At 40.8% G+C, this 22,219-nt stretch overlaps 1 protein-coding gene across 6 annotated transcripts in view; it reads right to left on the bottom strand.

Annotated features, from left to right (window-relative positions):
* Window positions 1-553: 553 nt before the first annotated feature.
* Window positions 554-22,219, bottom strand: part of LOC144015561 (serine/threonine-protein kinase WNK1-like) — a 63,476-nt gene continuing 41,810 nt past the window's right edge. For all 6 annotated transcript variants that reach the window (XM_077515661.1, XM_077515665.1, XM_077515664.1 and 3 more), the window contains 15 exons: window positions 21,178-21,251; window positions 20,935-21,097; window positions 20,732-20,848; window positions 19,303-19,416; window positions 17,947-17,995; window positions 17,708-17,851; window positions 13,272-14,209; window positions 12,668-12,742; window positions 12,429-12,548; window positions 12,045-12,354; window positions 10,575-10,740; window positions 8,948-9,141; window positions 5,943-6,098; window positions 4,690-4,922; window positions 554-3,710 (listed from right to left, as the gene is read on the bottom strand). In XM_077515661.1, coding sequence (XP_077371787.1) covers window positions 3,327-3,710; window positions 4,690-4,922; window positions 5,943-6,098; window positions 8,948-9,141; window positions 10,575-10,740; window positions 12,045-12,354; window positions 12,429-12,548; window positions 12,668-12,742; window positions 13,272-14,209; window positions 17,708-17,851; window positions 17,947-17,995; window positions 19,303-19,416; window positions 20,732-20,848; window positions 20,935-21,097; window positions 21,178-21,251 — 3,237 coding nt within the window. In that variant the 3' untranslated portion in view covers window positions 554-3,326. The remainder of the gene's footprint in view (window positions 3,711-4,689; window positions 4,923-5,942; window positions 6,099-8,947; window positions 9,142-10,574; window positions 10,741-12,044; window positions 12,355-12,428; window positions 12,549-12,667; window positions 12,743-13,271; window positions 14,210-17,707; window positions 17,852-17,946; window positions 17,996-19,302; window positions 19,417-20,731; window positions 20,849-20,934; window positions 21,098-21,177; window positions 21,252-22,219) is intronic.

Below are 22,219 nucleotides of genomic sequence, written 5' to 3'. Positions count from 1 at the left end.
TTTTCATGTACAATTAGTACCTTTAAAAACACATTTTGCAACTTGCTGTCCACTGAAAATGACATTACAAGGGCTCAGGTAACCAATCACAGCTCAGCTTGTGAATGTCACATGACCAAACCTAGAAAACAGATGAGTTGTGATTGGTTATCTGAGCCCTTGTGATGTCATTTTCAGTCGACAGCAAGTTGCAAAATGTGTTTTTAAAGGTACTAATTGTACATGAAAAAAAATAAAGTATCAAATTAATTATAAACAAAATATTAACTTTTTGCTATAATGGGCTAAATCAGTGATGTATCCTTTAAATGATCTTGGTCTTATTTTTTTGAGCAGCAGTTTGGAGACATTATACCAACTATATAATTTGCTTAAAACCCCTGGGCATTATCTTATTTTGAAATGACTTGGTCAGAACCATCAAAAGCCGAAAACCGGTCACAATAACGGCGAAGGGTTTTTAATACATGTAATGACTTGACTTGGACGACTTCACTACGGTCCATCCACATGTAATGTTCTAAATTAAAAAAGACAAAATCAACAATCTGGATAATGTAATTATTTTTTTTTAATTCGTTTTTACATTTTTGTACAATGTGAAAAACACAAAAACCATGACACCAAATCACAAGAAATCAATACGGAAAGAATAGAATTGTGTCAGTAGCCTTGCGTCTTGTTTTATTTTTTGAAGTCCTTCACGGATCTTTTAAGCTTGTGCTGTACAGTGGCTGTGAGATTGAACACCAGTGAAGCTGGCATGCAGAAAACACCGAGTTATATGCCGCTATTCAATTTGTGCCTGTGACATTAATACAAATGAGAAGGGGGGGGGACAACCCAAAAAGGTAAACAATCCTAACACTATACTCCCGTATCAAAAACAGCGAAGTCAGTAACCCTCGTCGGCATGCAAATGACTCCATGAACCCTCCATCCCTATAAAACTTTGCATATTCTGCATTGCAGGAACTTATTTTTTTCTCTAGAGAAGTTTTAACTAGTCGTCCAAACTATGAGCAGGCCTCTGGAGCGCCTCTGTGAAATGGTTTCATGAGAAATCCACAAAAAAACAAAAAACAAAAAAAACAAACTACCCAAATGCATAGAATGAGCCAACAAGAAGCTGTGAATAACCAGGAGAACGTTTCCAAACTCGACATTGTTCGCGGTGCGTTCACATTGCGCACGGGGGCTGAGATGGGACATGTGGGGAAGAAGCAGTTTGACATATTCCATATCCTTGACATCCAGTTTAAGGTCCATGTACAAGCACACTAAACACTCGTAAGACAATTAGGATCACTGTTAGAAAGACTGTCTTACTAAACATTTTTCTATGTCTGACCTTCACCACTAAAATTTCTAGTGACACCAGTGAAAAGAAAAGAGTCCTGGTAAATGTCCTTAAGCTGGATATCAAAGAAATTGAATAAATGTTCCAACAGCTTGTCATAGAACTTACGAAAAGTGAGGATGCAAGGCACTAAAATGTTCCTCACGTTTGCGGGGTCAGAGTGCGTGTGCGTTCTCTAGTCTCGGTGCATTATGTATTTAAAAAAAGTAGGAGACAGCCGCACAAACTACAGTATGTACAATAAAATAGAAAGCAAGAAGGTAGGAAGGGTGGTGGTCGATTTGGGCAGGGATGTCCTAGATAGAAGAGCTTCATATACAGCAGGATGAAGAGTACATCGAGATAACAAACCCTGCAATTGCACTTTTTTTTTTATATATTCCTTTAACCACATGTTGTTTAACAACCTTTAATAGTAATTACAGTGAGACAACATCAAAATCTGATGGCTGAATACAGGTCCATAAAGAACATTTCTGTTTATTAAATAGATAAAAAACAAAACAAAAAGACCACAGAAAAGGAGGGAACCCCACTAATGAAGCGGCAAATTATTTTATGGGCTGTCTTGAAAACTAACAAAGAAAACTATTCGGCTTGCATGCGAGTTATGTGGCTTTGTGTGGAACCAAGTTGGGATTCTTTCATTTCAAGTGTAAACCAACAACAACAACAAAAAGAAAACACCGCCGAGCCAGATTGTGATCTATAGCATCGCCTTCACTTTTGCGGTGCTCAACACCTGGATGCCTATTTCGTTTTATTTATTTTAAATTAAACGACTCGGAATTTAAATGTGTGTAGAAAACGCAAAATCACAAATGACAGCAGGCATAAATATGCCGAATATCTTATGTACAAAAATGTCTTCAGGGAATAAGGCCACAGTTACAAAAAGGGGGCAGTTGCTTCTCTTCGTATCTCTCAATTATTGCATTGACATCACTTTCTATATACCGCAAGCCTTCGTTATATTCCTGCTCAACTTACAGAGTCTTTCTACTTGTTCTCACTAACTCCCTCTCACTGACAACTTTACCTCCCGCCTCACAAGCAGGTCAATATTTACTCTGCGTACACGTCCCACTTTTGGCATGGAATGACAGCAACATACAGTACACACTAGTGACAAAAAGTTCTGATAAGCTTTCGGGGTCAACTTAAAATGCACGAGAACCGTCACAGGTTGACTTCATTTGGACTTTGTCTCAATTCTTGAACACTTCGGTACTTTTTGCATGACTTGCTGGTCTGAACGGCACATTTCACAAGCTTCCTTCTGTCTTTCTGTCACTTTTCAGACAGACGCTGGACGCATCACAGATAGGTATGAAGACACACGTGCCTTTCCGTGACTCTTCTAGTTTCGGTTTCAACCTGCTGATGACAGTCTGACGCTCTAAGCTTCGATCCATCAAATGACCAATTCACATGTCCACTTGTATGCCTTTACGGAACTCCTCCAGTTGTTTCTGTTGCCACCTGCAGATGACGCTGTGACACTCTTCCCTCTGAGTGCATCCTATCTGAAGCCTCGCAATGGCGAAGGAAACCATCAACAGTCAATTGCAACAGACACTGGAGGAGTCATAGAAAAGGTCAAATTGAGTTCACCTGGCAAGGTTCTCGTGTATTTTACATTTAACCTCAAATTACATCCAAAATGACTAATGGCAAACTTTTTTTGTTCGCGGCGCACGTCTGCCCTGGACAACAAGAAAAATAAAGACATCTTTGGCTGACCAATCAGCTCGTCACAGCTCAATTTCACAGCTAACAGGCGGGCCCGAGTATATGCTGTGTATATGTGTGTGTATTGCACGCACCCTCTGACGGGGTCCGGCAGACTTCAATCTGCCTGGGAGGACGACATGTAATAATTGTATTTAAAAAAAAAAAAAAAAAAAAAAAGCAAAAAAAAAAAAAAAAAAAAGTAGAGCGAGCTGGTTCTTCAAGCTGGACTGGGCTACGTAGGCCGTAAATTAGATCCTCCCTGGCCGAGTGATTTGTGGGTGGCTGGCGCGGTGGTCCCCATGTGGTACCCTTGGTGCATGGACACCGTGGCAGTCATGGGCTGTTGATACTGGGCGGGATTGAGCATGCCGACCTGACAGTTGGCCGTGGGTCCTGCCCACTGGGGAGCGCCGTACGAAGCCGAGGCGTACCCGAACCCCGGACCAACCGGGCCCAAGGAGCCTTTCCGGGGGCACAGGGGGACGGAGGGATTGGCGGGGTTGGGGAGGTGGGCTGCGGTCGAAGTACCAGTGGTGGTGCTGGCAGGCGTGGGGAGGGTTGGGCAGAGGTAGCCGGGAGCAGAGAACTTGCGGCCCATGTTAGCAGGAGGGATTACCTGGAATGGAGAACCAGAAAAACAATTCTGAGAGAGAACCCCCGCATATTTGCACTTTTTGTTTTTAAATCCTCAATTATAATTGTTCTCGGTTTTTGTGCTCAGGCCAAAACAAATGTACTACTCTGGCGCCATCTGGTGGAATGTTGGCGTTATTCATTGATAGTTCAATTAGGCAAGGTTCACAGTATATATACACTTCTTGAGTCTCTTTAATGACGCAACGTTAATGGTTGAACAAACAAGCCATTTCTGGGTTCTCCTGAAAAGTGACGACTTTGGAGGTACACCAGAAGCCAGCGATACGTGCTTGGCTTTAAAAAAAAGGTTGGCAAACACTTGAGTAGGGATGTAACGATAGGCACAATATTGTGATATCAAAACTGCCATAATATCGTCGTCGTCATGTTCACGATATTTAAATGCAACACATCTGTTTAAAAAAAATAAATAAATTCAGGTTGATTTCCATTTGTGCAGTTCTAGCACCCTCTGGTGGTTAGTTTTTTTTTAGTGCAAATAATTTTCATTTTCATTATCATTTTCATTAGGGATGTTTTGGCCGTTCTATGTTTAAATTCTACACTAATTGTCAGATGAAGGGGAAGGTTAATATTCCTGTGAAGCAAGTCAATATCTGGAGGAACTCAATGTGTTTGTGCATTAATAACATAACATAATAATAATAATAATAATAATAATAATAATAATAATAATAATAACAATAACATAATAAAACACATTGCAGTTATGTACAAAAGCACAATATTGTGCTTTTTTTTTAGGGTTTTTTTTTATGAGCTTTTTTTTTCTTTTACAATATTGTGACCTTTTTTAAATATCGCCAACCTCCCCACAATATCGCGATATGATCGTATCGTGAGCTCCATATCGTGATAATAGCGTATGGTGACATTTGGATATCGTTACATCCCTACTTTTGAGTGGTCCAAAGTCATGAAGTCATTGCATAGCTTACGTCATGTCCCTGAGCTGTCTGTGGTCCAGTTTTAGGACCCCTCTTGCCCTGTGAGAGACTGATGTCTTTGGCCCAGTTATCCACCAGCTGGTGCAGGTCATCCGTAAATGTGCCCTTGCACTTCTGCGTGTTAGTGGCGGCGGCAATGGAAGCCGGCCCGCTCGCATGGGTCAGCGAAAGTGAGTGGTTCTGGTAGGGACCCGAGCCGTTTGCGGAGGTGGTCCCACTTGCTCCTTGGAATACAAGAGACAAAAGTAAGGATGGTGGGAACAAGAAGTGTTATGAGGGGGCAAATTACACTTGGTTATATAATTTAAGTTAATTTTTCAGATGTACTTAATATTTATTTTCCTCTGTTTACTTTTATTTCCTACATTTGGGGGGGAAAATATCTGCACTTTGGACTTCTTATTGTCATTTTCCCATACATTTTTGCCTCCTAAGTACTAGAACAGTAAGTCAATAGAAATGGGGAAATTGTGTTCAAAAAATGTTTGGTTTTGCTGTGCAAGCTATCAAAATGGATATTGTATTTCAGGAAAAAAAATCATTTTCACTTTTGTACATTAACTCATTTGCTCCCAATAACGTGTAAATAAGTTTTTGTTTTTTTTTAAATATTCTAAGTGTCCCAAAGACGTATTTATACTTTTTTTTTTTTTTGATGCTAGTGCATACAGAAGGCTTTGATGCAGCCTCTCAACTGCAAAGAACGGTTGCAGAAATGGTAGTTATTACATAAACGTCCAACAGGTGGCAGCTGAGCAAAGGAGATCAACCAGAGCCATCTAGAAAAAAAAACTCAATTACTTATAATTTTGAATAGATTTGTAAAAACTGATGAAACTTAGCTGTCTTCTAATGCTAATTGCTGCAAAACGGAAACAGATAAAAACATACTTTTTTTCCTGATGAAAGAAGACTTTAATCTTTTTTTTAATAGGTTCCATGCTTTTATAGCAATAGAACACAATATTCTGTGGGCCTTGCAAAATCTGTCAAAATCAAGTAAAACAGCCGGGAGCGAACGGGACTGTTTCTGTGAAAATGACTGGGAGTGAATGAGTTAAGTACATTTTACAGTGTGTACTTTAGTATGCTTTTAGTTGATTCAGTACTTCTAAATTGGCAGTCTTTTTTCTTTTTTGTTTGTTTGTAATCTGTACTTCTAGCTATGTACAGAACGTGAGTAATTTTGCTCGCTCTACGTTCAAGGAAGTCACCTCGCTGAGTAAGAATGTTCACACACATACCTGTGGAGCAACTGCTGAGACTGGGCAAAGATGGAGAGGATCTGAGCTCTTGTAAAGATGTCCCAACTCCTGTTTGGGATGGCTCGGGAGCCAAAGGTGTACTTTGTTTGGGAGCAGACTCCGAGCCATGCGTACTGTGAGATGAGGCTGGACATCCTGAACACATCAGACAAGTAGGACTGAATCCAAACTGAAACACACCATTGTACAAGGTGTTCGGACATTAGACAACTGACGTTGGCTTTGTGTTGCTGTTGTTTCATCAAGTTTATGGTAATCCTGCATAGCGCGTCAACCTTTGCAACACAATTGTCAGAAGACATATTGAAGATTTTATTTATTAATTAGACATGTGCAATTTCTGAAGAAATTGTGTGTGGATGTTATAATAGTTATTATTAAATGAAATGGAACTTTGTACTGAAAATCCACTGAGTGAGATTCAAACATCTTCAACATGTGCTAGGCAACAGGGATGTAATGATAAGGGCAATATCGTGATATCAAAACTGCCACAATATCGTCGTCGTCATGTTCACAATATTTAAAAGGAACACAACTGTTAAAAAAAAAAAAAAAGTCAGGTTTATTTCCATTTGTGCAGTTCGAGCACCCTCTAGTGGCTAGTTTATTAGTGAAATTTGATTTTCATTAGGGATGTTTCGGCCTTCTATGTTCAAAATCTATGCTAATTGTGTGATGAAGGGGAACCTAATTTGCTTGTGAAGCTTCAATGTGTGCTTGCATTAATTAGCAAGTAAGTGCCTCGGATTTTGTTTTTAGATATTGTAGGTGGTTTATATGCGTTGCTGTTATGTTACAACTTGTGCTTTTTTTGTATGAGCTATTTTTTTGACAATATTGTGACCTTTTTTTAAATATCGTCAACCCCCCACAATATCGTGATAATTATTGTATTGTGACCTTCATATCGTGATAATATCGTATCGTGATGTTTGGATATCGTTACATCCCTACTGGGCAATAGGCATGTGCTTCAACCACTGCACTATTGGGGACGTAGAAATACCTGTGACATGGTATGTAATTAATAGGGGTGTCACGATTCGCCAACTCCACGATTCGATTTAAATTTCGATTTTGGGGTCACGATTCGATTTTTTTTTCGATTTTTTTTTTTTTTTTTTTTTTTTTTTTTTTTTTCTCCGCTCCCCCACTTTATAACACAGAGGCATATGCTTCTGTAGGCTAAGGCTAGTCTATGATCATTGGTTCTATTCATTGTACAGTAAATCTTATTTCAAAAGATCGGCTACATATAGGTGATGCAATTTCCATATTATTTTTGTGTAAATTTATGTAATATATGATAATTGACATTAGGCAGGAATGATCAAATTCAAAGAATTTATTTACAATATAAAGCTAACCGTCTTGTTCTTACTGAAGTGTAAAATAAAAAATAAAAAAACAAAAACAAAAAGTCACAGTGGGTGCCTGCCATCTATTGACTGTTTTTGGTTACAACAGTGTGCTGTGCGTTCCTCTTAAAATAATGTGCAATGTGCAACAACAACAAAAAATATATTGTATCCAAAGTCATAGAACAAATACAGCCTGAACAAACTATATCCCAACATTTACAGTTGCTGGGCATACTGTAGCGTGGTTCAAGTACACTAATTAAATGTTTGAATCCAGCGTTTTCCACAGCCTAATAAGGCTGCAGGTCTGCTGCTATAAATAGACCTATGGCATTAGTTATAGCTTTCGCGCGAGCTGAAGTGTGTGGAAGTTTCACTGTAAATGAGGATGAAATAGTTGGTTGGACCGTTGTTTTCCCACTTCTAGTTGAATTTGATAAATCTAAATCTTTGTGATGCCTGCGTAAATGTCCCGTCATGTTTGTCGTGTTTCCCATGGCCGAGTACAGGCATCGAATGTGTCCTCTCTTCTATTTCGATGCTCGAAATCGTGACGTAATTTCGATCGATTTCGATAAAAAATCGAAATCGTGACACCCTTAGTAATTAATACCACGCATGAATGCATTATAATACCAAAAGTTGGAATTTAGAGGTTTCTGGGGTTGGCGTAAGACTCTGGTTTTGTAACCACGCAGGAGGTGTTTGGTTGGTGCTGGATTTTACTTTGATGGACTGGATGTACTGGTTTCTGGGGATCTCACTCTGCCTCATCGATCCTTCCCTCCTTCCTCTCTTTAGTTTTTCCTCTGGTCTCTTGAGATCTCTTTATTTTGTTGGAATTTAGAGGCTTCTGGGGTTGGTGTAAGACTTTGATTTTGTAACCATGGGGAAGGCAGGAAGTGTTTGGTCGGTGCTGGATTTCACTTTGATTTATCTTTCTTTTCTTTGTATCTTTTCTGACCTTTTCTCTGGTCTCCTGACCGTTTGAACCTCACGACTTTGGCGAGACTCTGAAGTATCTGGTTAAGGTGAAGGGTAATGGGATTTTTATGAGGTTTTAGGTGAATTAATGAGTATAAATTTACACGTATTTGCACGCACACGCACGCACGCACGCACACACGCACGCACGCACGCACGCACGCACGCACACAAAAAAGCCCTCGTCATTTCTGTCCAATGTGAGAACAGATCGTCACGCAGGTCGACGTGATTACGCAATATAGTCCACTTGCAAAAAGTGCAGTCTGAATATGAACCGCACCAAACTAAAAAAATTAAAGTCCGCTTTTGGTCCTGACCAAACAAGCGGACTAAAGTACTTTTCTGGTCTGAATACACCTTTAATTTCACATCAGATTAATGTAAGGTTTTGCGTCTTGCACTTCAATACATTATTTTGCACAGAAGGTGGACAGTAAAATTTTTATCATACCCTTTTATCCATGCATTCCATCCTTTTTATCCAAACCGCTTAACAAGGGCCACAGGTGTGCTGGAGCCTATCCCAGCTGTCTTCGAACAGTCGGCGAGGTAATGCCGTTTTACAACACAATCATTTGCAGCCTTTTTGCACACCCTGTCTATTTGCTCAACTGTCCAGTGGTGTTTTCTTACCAGAGAATATGGGGCTTGGTTGTCCACTGCTTCGGGGAGATTTGTGGCTTTTGCTCTTGACCCTGCGACGTCCGCCTGCCATTGCCACAGCAGGAGAGAGGACAGAAGGAGGAGCCGTTTTCCCCAGCCGGGTGAATAGTGCCTCGATTTCCTCATTCTGACGGGTCTGCAGGGCCTGGACCTCCAGCATGTGTCTGGAAAATCAGCACAGAGGCATTCAACAGGACCCACTGACATGCTAACATAAGCCACTTTTCCACGATACCCGACCGGTACGACATCTGACGGCCTACATTAGATTTCTATTACACGAGGAGCGAGGCGTGATGGGGGTGGGATCAAATGAACTGTCTAAGCTTGCACACTCGCAGCGTGTCTGGTTGTGCCATAACATTTCATGAGCGGCAAGTCTCGGCCACTGGTTTTGCAGGGATTCAAAAGATGACTTGTTGCATGATGTGGCTACTAGGGGTGGGGGGAAAAAACGATATTGCAATATATTGTTGCACTCTGTTGCAATAAATATATCGATACACTGACAGCAGTATCAATATTTTAAGACAGAACACCAAAGCGACTCATATAATTGCTTTACACCACCATTCAGACATGTCAATGAAGCTGGAAACATACTCAATGCAACATGCCACCTACACTAAGGCTAACTTTAAAAATAAAGCTTTACCAAATAATACATTGACAGCAATGCAATTGCCTTGGTGGCCTGCGCGGTGACATGACTGCCAGCTTGCCTTCCCTTTTTGACATGTTGGCTTACATATCGAAGTCTTTATTGAAATTACATATTTTCTACCAACATTCTCACAATGCCACTCTGAAAGTATATTTAATCGCTAATTTAGGATGTTAAGAAACCGCTAGTTAATTATGCTGTTATTGTACGAAACGGCGAAATTCTCCGACGTTAGTGGCTAGCAGTTAGTGTTAGCATTAGTGCCTGGCTGGTATGGTGGCCCGGAAGCGCAAAACGCAAAAAAAGGGCTAGCAACAGTAATGTGCAGCAAGCTACCTGGCTTGCTTTTACTTCACTTCTTTTTCAATATCTTGGACCTAAGATACTTTGTAATTCACGCTCCATGTTTAAAGGAAGTGAAGGTGCCTTAAATTGCACGTTCTTCATTTATTTTATGAAACACATTTGCCAATAAATAAAAACATTCAACTCAAAATGTCAAACATTGCTATTTAGATTGTAGGAACACAATTTTCAGTCATTAATACCTTGTTATTTTATACATTGACCATGTATGTATGTATGTATGTATGTATATATATATATATATATATATATATATATATATGTATATTAGTGCTGTCAAAGTTAAAGCGTTAACTAATTAATCACAAAAAATTATCGCATTAATCATTGGATTTCCACAGATTAATCACACTATTAATTTTGACCGCAGATGATCCTTTTTAGCCGACAGCGGATGGTTACGTTAAAGGTAGCTGTTGGAGTTTGAGCAATAAACGTAACTACATGCATTAGTAAAGCATTTAATAAATATAAGCATTTAATAAATTTTTACATATGCCTTAGGTCATTTTTTTCCCCATGGAGCCGGTCTAGTGGAAAAGCAGCAGGACTGAAGATGTCAAGTACCTTTCTCTGAGACGGCTAACTTCTTTCTGCAATGCTTCATCCTCAGTTCCCGAGTCGTCGTCATTGTCGCTGCTGTATGGGGTGTGTGCTTTTTGAGGGTTCAAAGAGGAGGGCCCGTTTTGGACACCCGAACCATGTGATGGGCTGGAATCTGCTGTTGATGTCACTGAGTGGAAATGACATATCAGAATTTAAGGTAAGGTTGCCAATTAAGCAGAGTACACATTCAAACAATTGTGCAAAATGTGAGCATTTTCCCTTCCCTTTCGATTAAAGTCAGCAACAGCCCGATTATGGAATATATCTGAAAGACTACCCAGAGCAATTTTCCTGTGGTGTGGTTTGTGTTAAGACTGACTTTGCCTCACCAACATGCTCATAAAACGGTTAGGGCTGACAATCGTAATTTTAAAACATGTTGAATACTTACAAAGGCAAATCCTTTTGCTTGTGTGTGTCAATACCAAGTTGCGCCGAGCCACAATGATCTTCATGTGAAACGTAACAATAGCCAACGTGCTCTTTACACAAAACGCTGTGACGTCATGACCGTTGGGGATACAGCAGCTTATGCTCTTCCAGTTTAGCAAACTATGACAGCCGTATATGCACAACCAAGTATGAGGATTTAAAAAGATCCTTTTTCGTTCCAAAAGCAACACAAACAATACCATGACCATAATTGTGTTCCAATGTGCAGAGTGACATCTAAATTCAACAGTATATTAAGCAACTATGGATGGCCCAGCAATGTTTAACTCGTGAATACGCATTGCTCTGTGACTCAGCTTGTTCTAATTGCATGGTCACGTGTGATATGCAACAGATTTTTTTTCAAGCAATGTGAACAGTATAATTCCAACTGTTGGACATAAATCAGAGATGTAGTTGTATAAACATTCATCCACACACATCCAACCTACACAAGGGAGACAGTAACACTAACAATCTTCCACAAATCTCAGAATCTTGTGGTGTGACGACGTCTTTAGTACGTCTCTATGAAATGAGATTGAGGAGCGTCTCTTTTCCCCAAATATATTTGCCTCCTCCCGCCTCATTCCTCAGTCATTCTGACATGAGTCACTACATGCGAGACCATATTTACGGCCATAAACACTGTACCACGTGATATCTTTTGTGCATATCACTCAACATCATGCTTTCAGCACCTGCGTGTCACATCACCGACACATTCCCTTCATATAAGAAGTGACATTTGTTTTTGTAATGTGAACGACTACATAAAAAAGAAAAGGGTGGGGGTGGTGGACTGTGTAGGAGACACACGATTATGGAGATGTGTATAATATTTTCTTAATTATCTCATTTTAAAAGTCGGTATGGGTGTACGGCCCTTTATTTCCACCATGTTAATCATGGTGAAAAATCTGATCCATATAGGACAAAGCAAAGTGAAATAAACCCTGAACTAGAATCCTAGCAGAAGCTGATGAACCTGCTACACACCTGTGACTGAAAAGCGCCCCACTTTAGAGGAAGCAGTTTGTCTTGATGAGGCATTGGTGCTGGTGGAAACCTGGAAACGTCCTATTGCTATGGTGGAAGAGCGAGACGAATCCCCGTTATGGTCCGTTTCACACACTGCGGCGGACAGCGTGGATGAGCGGTGAAGAGTGTTTTCAGGGCTTGAGGGGGAGGAGGAAGAGGAGGTAGAGGAGGAGGAGGAGGAGGAGGAGGAGGGTGTGAGGGAGGAAGAGGAGACAACATTGGCAGGATCTGAAACGCCACTGGACGCACCCTCGGGAGCAACAGACACCTGGGCGGGAGAGATTGTGGAATTTTAATGAAACGTTTATGGGGTTTGATTATCTCAGTCAACACTGAACCTACTTTGAAACGTCCGAGAGTGAAGTCGGCTACGGGAGGTTGGACTGTGTTGCCCCCCTGAACAGTCTCTGGGCTCAGAGCTCTCCTCAGCTGGGCATCCAAATTACCTAGAGGCTGCTGTGACTGTTAAAAAAAGTAAGATGTGATTTACTCTCTCGGGTATAAAATAGCAACAACCTTTCATATTAAAGGGTATAAAATACAAGTACAATAGCAGTATCACTGTAAATAGAAAAGATCACCTGATTAGGACCAGGGAATGGGGGTAAATTGTCCAAGGGCAGTGTAGCAGCTTGGTCAAACCCAGTAGGTAAGGTCTACCAAGATAACAAATAAAGAATAATATATTATGGCATAAGCAAAAATATTGCTAACAACAACAGCAGTATGCATTTATGAATGTTTGAAATTAATTGAAATGGCATTAATTCATCTCACTCCAGAAAAAAAAAAGTGTTTGGTTATCCATTTTTTAATGAAGAGAAATAGCACTGTATAAAAACACAGGAATCGACAGAAATAAAATCACAAAGTGTAATTTGTGTACATACTGTAGTATTCGCTAGGGATGCACAACTACTAAGAGTGGTGTGTCTGTAAGGTGAAAATTCACTGATACTGTGCACCAATACCATATCACCTGCATAAATCATGTTATTCAAAATGGATGAGGATGTTGGTAAATGCTAATTCAACAGAAGTTGATAGTTTCTTATAAATGAATATAGGACTGTTAGTTTTGCCTACAACACTAATATAAACCTAACATAACATCAAACATGAATGTGTATTTTGTACTGTACTTGCACGTTAGTCCATTGATTGAATAAATGATTATTCACTAACCTGTGCCCTTGGCTTGGATGGCGGGGTTTGGGCGTGTCCTGCCGGGGTTAACCCCTGACCTGGGGTAGTTATAGAGAGCTGAGTGGCGGCCTGTACCCCAGACGTGAGTGGGAGGTTTGAGGGAGGCACCAGAGCGGCACCAGGAGGAGGGGAGGATGTTCCAGTGGAAGGCGAAGTGGTCCCGGTGTTTTGACTAGGATCAACTGATGCGCTTGAGGAACTTGCACTCTGGTCTTTAAAAAGGGATCGCAGCTTTTTGTCAAGGGCTTGGATATCATCTCCACCCGCGGCTTTGGTCTGAACCTCAGCACTCTCAGACTCTATTGGCTGAGGTTGGTTCTGGCTGGGCAATGGCTGAGATGCATGAGCGGCTGAATTCATGGGTTGGGAAGATGTTGGAGCACTGTTAAACTGTTGCGGCTCGGAAGCAGGGACAGGGGCTGCATTAGTGCTCAGCTGGGACACGTGCGCCGCCGCGACGGAGGTTGGCACGGTTGGTGTAGAAATGGAGGAGGAGGAGGAGGCGGGGACACTCACGGTGGGTGCGATCTGTGAGGAAGCAGTTTCATGCGAAGTGTGGGCCGGTGGAAGGGAATCACTTGCGACAGGAGCTGGCGTCTGAGACCGAGTTGATACAGTTGGAGGAGAAACACTTCCGTTTGGGGGATGTGTCTGAGGTGTAGCAGTGGATATGAGCCCAACAGGGGGTAAACTGGAACTAGTGGTGGAGGGTATGGCTTCAGGAGGAACCAGAGCACTTTGAGTGTTTGGGACTAGTCCAGCATCACTAGATGGTAATGTGCCAGCTTCCGGATCAGCGCTCGGAGGATCAATCATGCTGCTACCTCTTTCTGCATGATCCTGCCTCATTTTGTTGAAAGCCTGTTGCAGAATCCCAGAAGGCGCAGACAGAGAAAGGCCTGATGTCATAGTGGGCCCTGGAAAAAGAACCACTGTTGTTAAAATGTGCGATCATATTGCATGCATTTACATATGGACAAACAGCGGTAAACATGGCTTCTCCCTCCTAGTGTATATCATTTGCATTGAGCTTATTGTTTAATGATTTCCTTGACTGACTTCTTTATTTTCAAAAATGTGAGAATGACATAGCGTAATAAAATAACAGCAAAACAGACAAATTGAGGTTAAATTGCATAATGCTTTCAAAAAGGAGTCCAAAGAAAAAAATGATTTACTCCTATTTCTCTACAAACCCATCTATTGCATTATATGAATATAAATATAGTACTATATAATTATAATAATTCACAGTCACCTAGCAAAGTTAAACAGATGAGGGAAAATAATAATAATAATAATAATAATAATTTTGAGTCCAATTATTGTGTGGCTAACAGAACCCTGTGGTGGGGGGGGAAAAAAAAAAAAAAAAAAAAAAAAAAATTATATATATATATATATATATATATATATATATATATATATATATGTGTAGATATATATATATATATATATGTGTAGATATATATATATATATATATATGTGTAGATATATATATATATATATATGTATATATATATATATATATATATATATGTATATATATATATATATATATATATATATATATATATATATATATATATATATATATATATATGTAGATTAGGGGTGTCACGATTCGCCAACTCCACGATTCGATTTAAATTTCGATTTTGGGGTCACGATTCGATTTTTTTTTCGATTTTTTTTTTTTTTTTTTTTTTCCGCTCCCCCACTTTATAACACAGAGGCATATGCTTCTGTAGGCTAAGGCTAGTCTATGATCATTGGTTCTATTCATTGTACAGTAAATCTTATTTCAAAAGATCGGCTACATATAGGTGATGCAATTTCCATATTATTTTTGTGTAAATTTATGTAATATATGATAATTGACATTAGGCAGGAATGATCAAATTCAAAGAATTTATTTACAATATAAAGTTAACCGTCTTGTTCTTACTGAAGTGTAAAATAAAAAATAAAAAAACAAAAACAAAAAGTCACAGTGGGTGCCTGCCATCTATTGACTGTTTTTGGTTACAACAGTGTGCTGTGCGTTCCTCTTAAAATAATGTGCAATGTGCAACAACAACAAAAAATATATTGTATCCAAAGTCATGGAACAAATACAGCCTGAACAAACTATATCCCAACATTTACAGTTGCTGGGCATACTGTAGCGTGGTTCAAGTACACTAATTAAATGTTTGAATCCAGCGTTTTCCAAGGCTGCAGGTCTGCTGCTATAAATAGACCTATGGATCTGGCGTTTCGCGCGAGCTGAAGTGTGTGGAAGTTTCACTGTAAATGAGGATGAAATAGTTGGTTGGACCGTTGTTTTCCCACTTCTAGTTGAATTTGATAAATCTAAATCTTTGTGATGCCTGCGTAAATGTCCCGTCATGTTTGTCGTGTTTCCCGTTGTTACGGTTGGCGGCTCGGGCCCGCCGCCGGCTCCGCTCCCCTAGTATGTATGTGTGTGTTTGTGTCGGCTGGTGCCCGTATAATGGTACTTCAGTTTGAATGCGCCAGCGCGACACTCTGATTGGAGGACTGTGCCAGCGCGACACTCCGATTGGACGACTGTGCCAGCGCGACACTCCGATTGGACGACTGTGCCAGCGCGACACTATTGTGTATCCGTGTATTATACCCCTATTGGTTATTGTTGTTTCTCCTCCGTTCTGTCAGTTCTGTCAAATGCGGTTATTATTTGTTCACCTTCCACTTTCACTCCCTTGTCAAACCCCTGCCTGAAATTTCAATTAAAACTACTCAGATGTTAAAGTCGACCCGTGTTTATCTACTCTATATTTTCTGTTATTGTGTTACTTCCCTTCCCCTTGACGAGCCGGGCGTAACACCGTGGCCGAGTACAGTACGCGCACATAGCATATCTTGCAACTGTGGTCTTTTTATCGACAACGTGAACGTTGTCGACATAACTCACCGGGAACGCAAAATGTTTCCAAACTGGTGACGAGAGAAGCGGGAGCGGCTTGAAGCACCATTGCTGTGTCTGTCCGCGCTTGCCATCATGACTGCAGGAGAAGTCAGCTAACAAGTGCCGTTAGCTAGTAGCTGAATGGCTGCGTCTCATTTGCTTTCCTGGGAGGTCGCGGTGGCGGCGGTGGCGGCGGGCGCGGGGGGGGGGGGGGGGGGGGGGGGGGGGGGCGGGGTGCATCGAATCGTGTGTCCTCTCTTCTATTTCGATGCTCGAAATCGTGACGTAATTTCGATCGATTTCGATAAAAAATCGAAATCGTGACACCCTTAATGTAGATATATATATATATATATATATATATATATATATATATATATATATATATATATATATATATATATATATATATATATGTATATGTATGTATATATATATATATATATATATATATATGTATATGTATGTATATAGAGTATAGGATATATTTTTCCCCAAATACTGGCAAATAATACGGCTGATATATTTAATTTACTTTTTACCTTGAGCTCGACGTCATGGCAGACATCAGCCGTTTACATGATTCGTTGTTTGTATGTGTTGAAATGCTAATGTATCGGTTGTCTTATTTTACGGCTAGATACATATTAATTGCACTATAAATGTTCTGTTCATAGCTGCTGGTTCTCCACCTAAACATGGTTCGAGCGAGACGTCTGTGAAAAGTCTACTGTACACATAAGCACTTCTTATGCGTCTTTCTCGACTCTGCATTTTATATTAGAGATTAGCATGCTTAGTGACTCCCCGTTCGCCTTTAGTGGAAGGGTTACTTGTTAGTAGGATAGTTTACTTGTCACCACGGGGGAGAGCATCTGCACCATGCAGCTTGTTGCTGCTACTGCATACAGACTTATATTTTAAGTTTGTCCGTGCCGCCGCAGAGCAAGTTAGCTGAGCGCCTTGCGCGTCTGTCCACTCGGGCATGCCGCTGATTGGTGAGCCTGAGGGATAAGAGCCCTTTACAAAACTGGAGCTTTGACGATCTCGAAATCACATCTGAGATCTCGATTTCGGTCCCAAAATGATAATGTTCAGTCCTAGCTGCCACAAATGTATATTTTGCTAGTCGGCGAGCCACTGATTTTAGTAATGCAGTTTAAGAAAAACAATACTGAATTGTATAAAAACATAGTAAAACAATAAAAGAGAATCTCAAGTGGACTGATTTTGCAAGGTGTAATTACTGCACGTAGTATTCCTTTAAAAGGTGTGGCCTTATGAAAGTCTGGGTGTGAACTGTGGCCTACTGACAGTCCCGTTCAATAAATGGCAGAACCTGCATCGGAATTGCAGTGTCTTACTTAGACCATTTTAGAGTTCAAGTGTATCTGAAGCTCACTTGTAATCAAATACTTATAATTTGGTAAAGCTGTTAAGATGGGGCTATCTTAAATTCAAGACACCATTGTAAAGTCGTACCTGGGCCAGGCTCATCACCAACAGAGGTATTAGCAGAGGACGCACCAAAAAACTGTTCTCTCAAACGGGACTCCGGTACTGGGCTTACAATGAACCTTCTTCCTGCTGAATGCACCACCTGGGCTGTAGTGCTGGGCGAGATTCCTGTGGGAATGTTAACACGTTAGATGTAAGTGGCAAAAAAATAAAAAATAAATAAAAAAATCACATTGATATGGGAATGAGAAAGGTCTGTGTACCAGGCAGCATGGGAACTGAAAGCTCTGGCTGCTGTTGAAGCTCAGTCATCTGTGGATACACCAACAATTATAAGCCTGGTGATGAACTTAAATGACAATTTGGCTGGATTCACACTGCATAGTTCGAGTTAAAGCATTTAGATTTTTTTTCCCCCCATCAAGTGGCGTAATTGGTTTTTGACTCATGGCAGCAGAGGAAAACAAAAACAAACCATGTTTAGATCAGAATTAGGCCTCTTCCAAAATGTGGATTAAAGCCAGATGTGTATCAGATATTTGACAATGTGAGTGAACAGATACTGTAGTTAATGAACAGATCGGATATAGCCTGTGGAAAATAGGAATTACCGGAATTGGACATTGCAAGTGTCAATGTGGCCTTTAACTGCTTACTAGGGGTGTAACGAAAACTGATTTGGATCTTAAAATGGGTTTGATCAAAAAGATGCATATGCATTGTTACACCCACTAATGAATGGGTCTCGATCTAGCTCAACAGGTTTTTCACCAATCCAAAAGTTATAAAATGGTATAAATTGGATTGATGTTGATGTTGGGTTGATGTTTGGTGTTTCTTGTAATTGAAAGGCCCAGTCTGCCGGTTTCACTCAGGAAAATGCTCTTTTTGAATACAGGATTTAAACAAACAAACTACTTCTCAATTTACAGCTCTGGGCTTCTCTTAATTTGTAGTGGTGATTCTGTCCAAACACCCCCCCACCCCCCACCCCCCAGCCTGTAAATTGCCATTTTGTGTTTGTTTTGTAAACAGCAGGATTTTTCTGTGGAAAGACAGTGTTTACACCCCTCCAGCCAATCGCAGAGCGGGGTGGTGGCGTGTCGCAAACGGGGCCGGGCGAATTTGTCGGCTGTGTGACGTCACTCCCGCGGCAATTTGAAAGCACGCACAGATTTTTTTTCCCACTCACTCATTCACACATGTAAGCTTCTGTGAGGGGGGAAGGGGTGTAAACACTGTCTTTCTACAGAAACGTCCCGCTGTTTACAAAACAGACACAAAAAGGAAAATTACAGGCCGGGAGGGGGGTGGGGTTTTAGGACAAAATCACCACTAGAAATTAAGAGAAGCCCAGATCTATAAATTGAGAAGTAGTTTGTTTGTTTAAATCCTGTATTTAAAAAGTGCATTTTCCTGAGTGAAACCGGCAGGCTCGGCCTTTAATTAACTTAGACGTTGGAGAGCTTCGACCTGTTACCTGATAATTAAAAATGACGAAAATTACAAATGCACTTTGTTTTTGACTTTAATAAATCACTGACAAACTGCTACAATCACAGTATTGACAAATTAATTCATTATAATTGATTATTTTCAACAAGAAACCACAAAATTACCTGAGGAAAGGCTTCTTTCATGCCCTCTCCTTTCTCATCAGCCATTTCAATGACTTCACGGACCTGCTCGATAAAGGATTCCCGCTCACTTTCCAGGATGAACTCACTCTCAACCTGAAGAAGCAAGCAAGCATAAGTAAATCACAATTTTGGCCTGAACGATTATTTATATTTGCAATATGATTGCATTTATTTATTTAAAACGTAATTTGTGAACTGCAAAGGCTGCTAAGTGAATGTTCAATGGGAGTGGGCCAGGGCGATTCTGAGCAGGCAAAGACGTCAACTTTAATTAAAGTCTACTGCAGAATTTTTGGTCTCACAAGACCATGAGGCTAGTATCTAATATGTTGGGTCTTGTGAGGTTTAAAATAAATAAATAAATAAATAAATAAAAAATAATAAAAAAAATTTAAAAAAGGAAGAAATAACGTGTATTTTGTGTTGTCCCAGCTGCCTTCTTGTGTTTAAGCAGCAATGCCATAGAATCAGGAGACTCAGATGAAGGGCTTGCATAAGAACTGCACAGCTCTTTTGCGCACTTTGAGTGTCCTCGCCCTGTCTCGTGTGATCACGCGCAATGAGGCCCAACTTGCATTGTAAAACTTTTTACTGAAGTTATGCCGCTTTTCCATTAACCCCGCACGGCATGCAACCACACCACACCTCACGGAACGACACTACATGCCCACTACATTGTGTTTCCATTACAACAGAGGTGGAATGGGGGCGGGAACTGTCCAAGATTGCACACCTGCAAGTGTGGCTCTGCCATAACATTTCTAAGAGGCAAGTCGCGCCAACATTGAACAGTTATGATTTCATATGGACCATCATGGGTTAAATATTGCGATCTTGATTCCATGACCGGTTCGCGAAGCTCGCCGCCTGCGCTATTTCAGAATGGAGAGCTCAGCCTCATTCATTTAACGGTGGCTCGTGCTCTCATTCAAGTGAATGGGAACACGCGACCAGGCAGTGTGCACTCGCGATATTTTTATAAACCACAAACATTACAAATCCATCCACAAATACCTTTTAAATTGTAAATATAGTTCAGCGTTGTTGTAAAGAATTATTTACTGTATATACTGTATTTTTATGACTTTGGCGAAGACTGACGGGCGCCTTTGCTTCTCTCGCATAAAACAAGGAAATGGGCGTGTGCTGCATTGCTGTCGGCCAATCAGATGACAGTGACGACACGGCCCCGCTCGGCCCCAGACGACCGGCGCTGCAGAACCACTGCCGAGAGGGTTCTAAAAAGTGGTTACAACGGAACATTGAAATAATAATTTGCAGATTAAATCTGTATATTAAATATTGAGCGCAAAAAAGAAAATTGCAATTAGATTATTTCCCCAAATTATTCCACAAAATATCAGCAGTGGTGATTTTTAAGTAACATTTAAAAGGAAAAATAAATTACCATTATCTGTGCAATCTCCTCTGGATTATCGCCATCAAGATCAAATCTGAAAGTCACCATTTTCCTGTTGTGCGTTTCCAGCTGGCACTCTGCCACTCTGTCTCCTGCATTTGAGATCTGCAGAAAAAAAAGATTTGCGTTCAATTAGCGTCACAGCAACAAGTAGCAACGAACAAATCTGGAAAAAGATTAGAGATGCCTACACTTATAACATTCAGTTTGGCCTTGGTGCCCTTGTCATGCCGAGAGCGGCTGCGGACGGACCGTCGCTGGTACCGCTTCAGTGAGCGGCCCTCGTGGCGGCCTCCTGATGTTGAAGAGCCATCATTGCCGTCACTTAGACCTGAAGCTGCATCTGAAAAACAGCTGAGAAGGGGACGTATCCATAAGCGAAATGTACAAGATAACTTGCTTCCATTCAGAAAGTATGAATCTCTCGTGCTCACCTTTCCACAGTCGGCGGAACGAGAGAGGAGGCCGCTGCTGGCTGCTCAGCTGATGTTGACTGAGAGGCAGAGCCCTGAAACACAACACTTGTCGGTAAACCTCACTTCCCCATTAACGCTGGTATTTTGTCTTGGCATTTATGGTGCAGTGGTTGTTGGTCGACACTGAAACATTTCTGATCTCCACCAAGTCAGCTCCTATCAGAATTACATTTTGATAATGGAGTATGCAGTGTAGTGCTACTTCTAGTTATGTTTGATACCACTTTTTAATCAGACCGATACCAGTACGAGAACTCAACTCTACCATACCTCATACCAATACCAAGTAGTGACTGACTTTCATATTATTGATACAAAATATCCACCACACCTCCACCAAAACAATAATATCCCAATATAGCATTTGTCATTAAATTGCATGAAATTAATGGTAATTTTCAATTTTTCTCATAACTGATTTCTAGTTCTTGATCATAAAAGGGCCGCAAGTGGGTGGCTGATACTGGTATAGTCTCTGTGTCTCTCTCTCTCTGTCTCTGTGTGTGTGTGTGTGTGTGTGTGTGTGTGTGTGTGTGTGTGTGTGTGTGTGCGTGTGTGTGTGTGTGTGTGTGTGTGTCTCTCTCTCTGCGTCTCTCTGTGTGTCTCTCTCTGCGTCTCTCTGTGTGTCTCTCTCTGCGTCTCTCTGTGTGTGTGTGTGTGTCTCTCTCTCTCTATTTCTCTTACACCGTGACCATGGGGGGGTTCACATGACTACAGGGAATGCGCAAAAAAAAGTGTTCCATTACACCTTTGAAAAATACTTTGCGAGTCTTTTCCGAAAATCCCTTTTCTAATTCCAGCTTGCTTTTGCGCAAAACAGAGAGCAATGGAAACGCACCTACAGTGGCCTTATCCGTTGGGTTGACGTTTCTGTGCTCAGTTGATTTCAAGCTCAAAATAATCACCAGAAGCTACAAGGTTAAAAAACAGCAAATTGAGTGCACATCTTTCCTAAAATTACTATTCTTTTATATACTGCAATGACACGGATCTAAGGATG

This window comes from Festucalex cinctus, chromosome 3 (genome assembly GCF_051991245.1).
Source record: "Festucalex cinctus isolate MCC-2025b chromosome 3, RoL_Fcin_1.0, whole genome shotgun sequence".
In the NCBI taxonomy this organism is placed as follows: Eukaryota; Metazoa; Chordata; class Actinopteri; order Syngnathiformes; family Syngnathidae; genus Festucalex; species Festucalex cinctus.
Note: the sequence above shows the minus strand (reverse complement) of the source record. Positions and strands in the feature narration are given on the sequence as shown.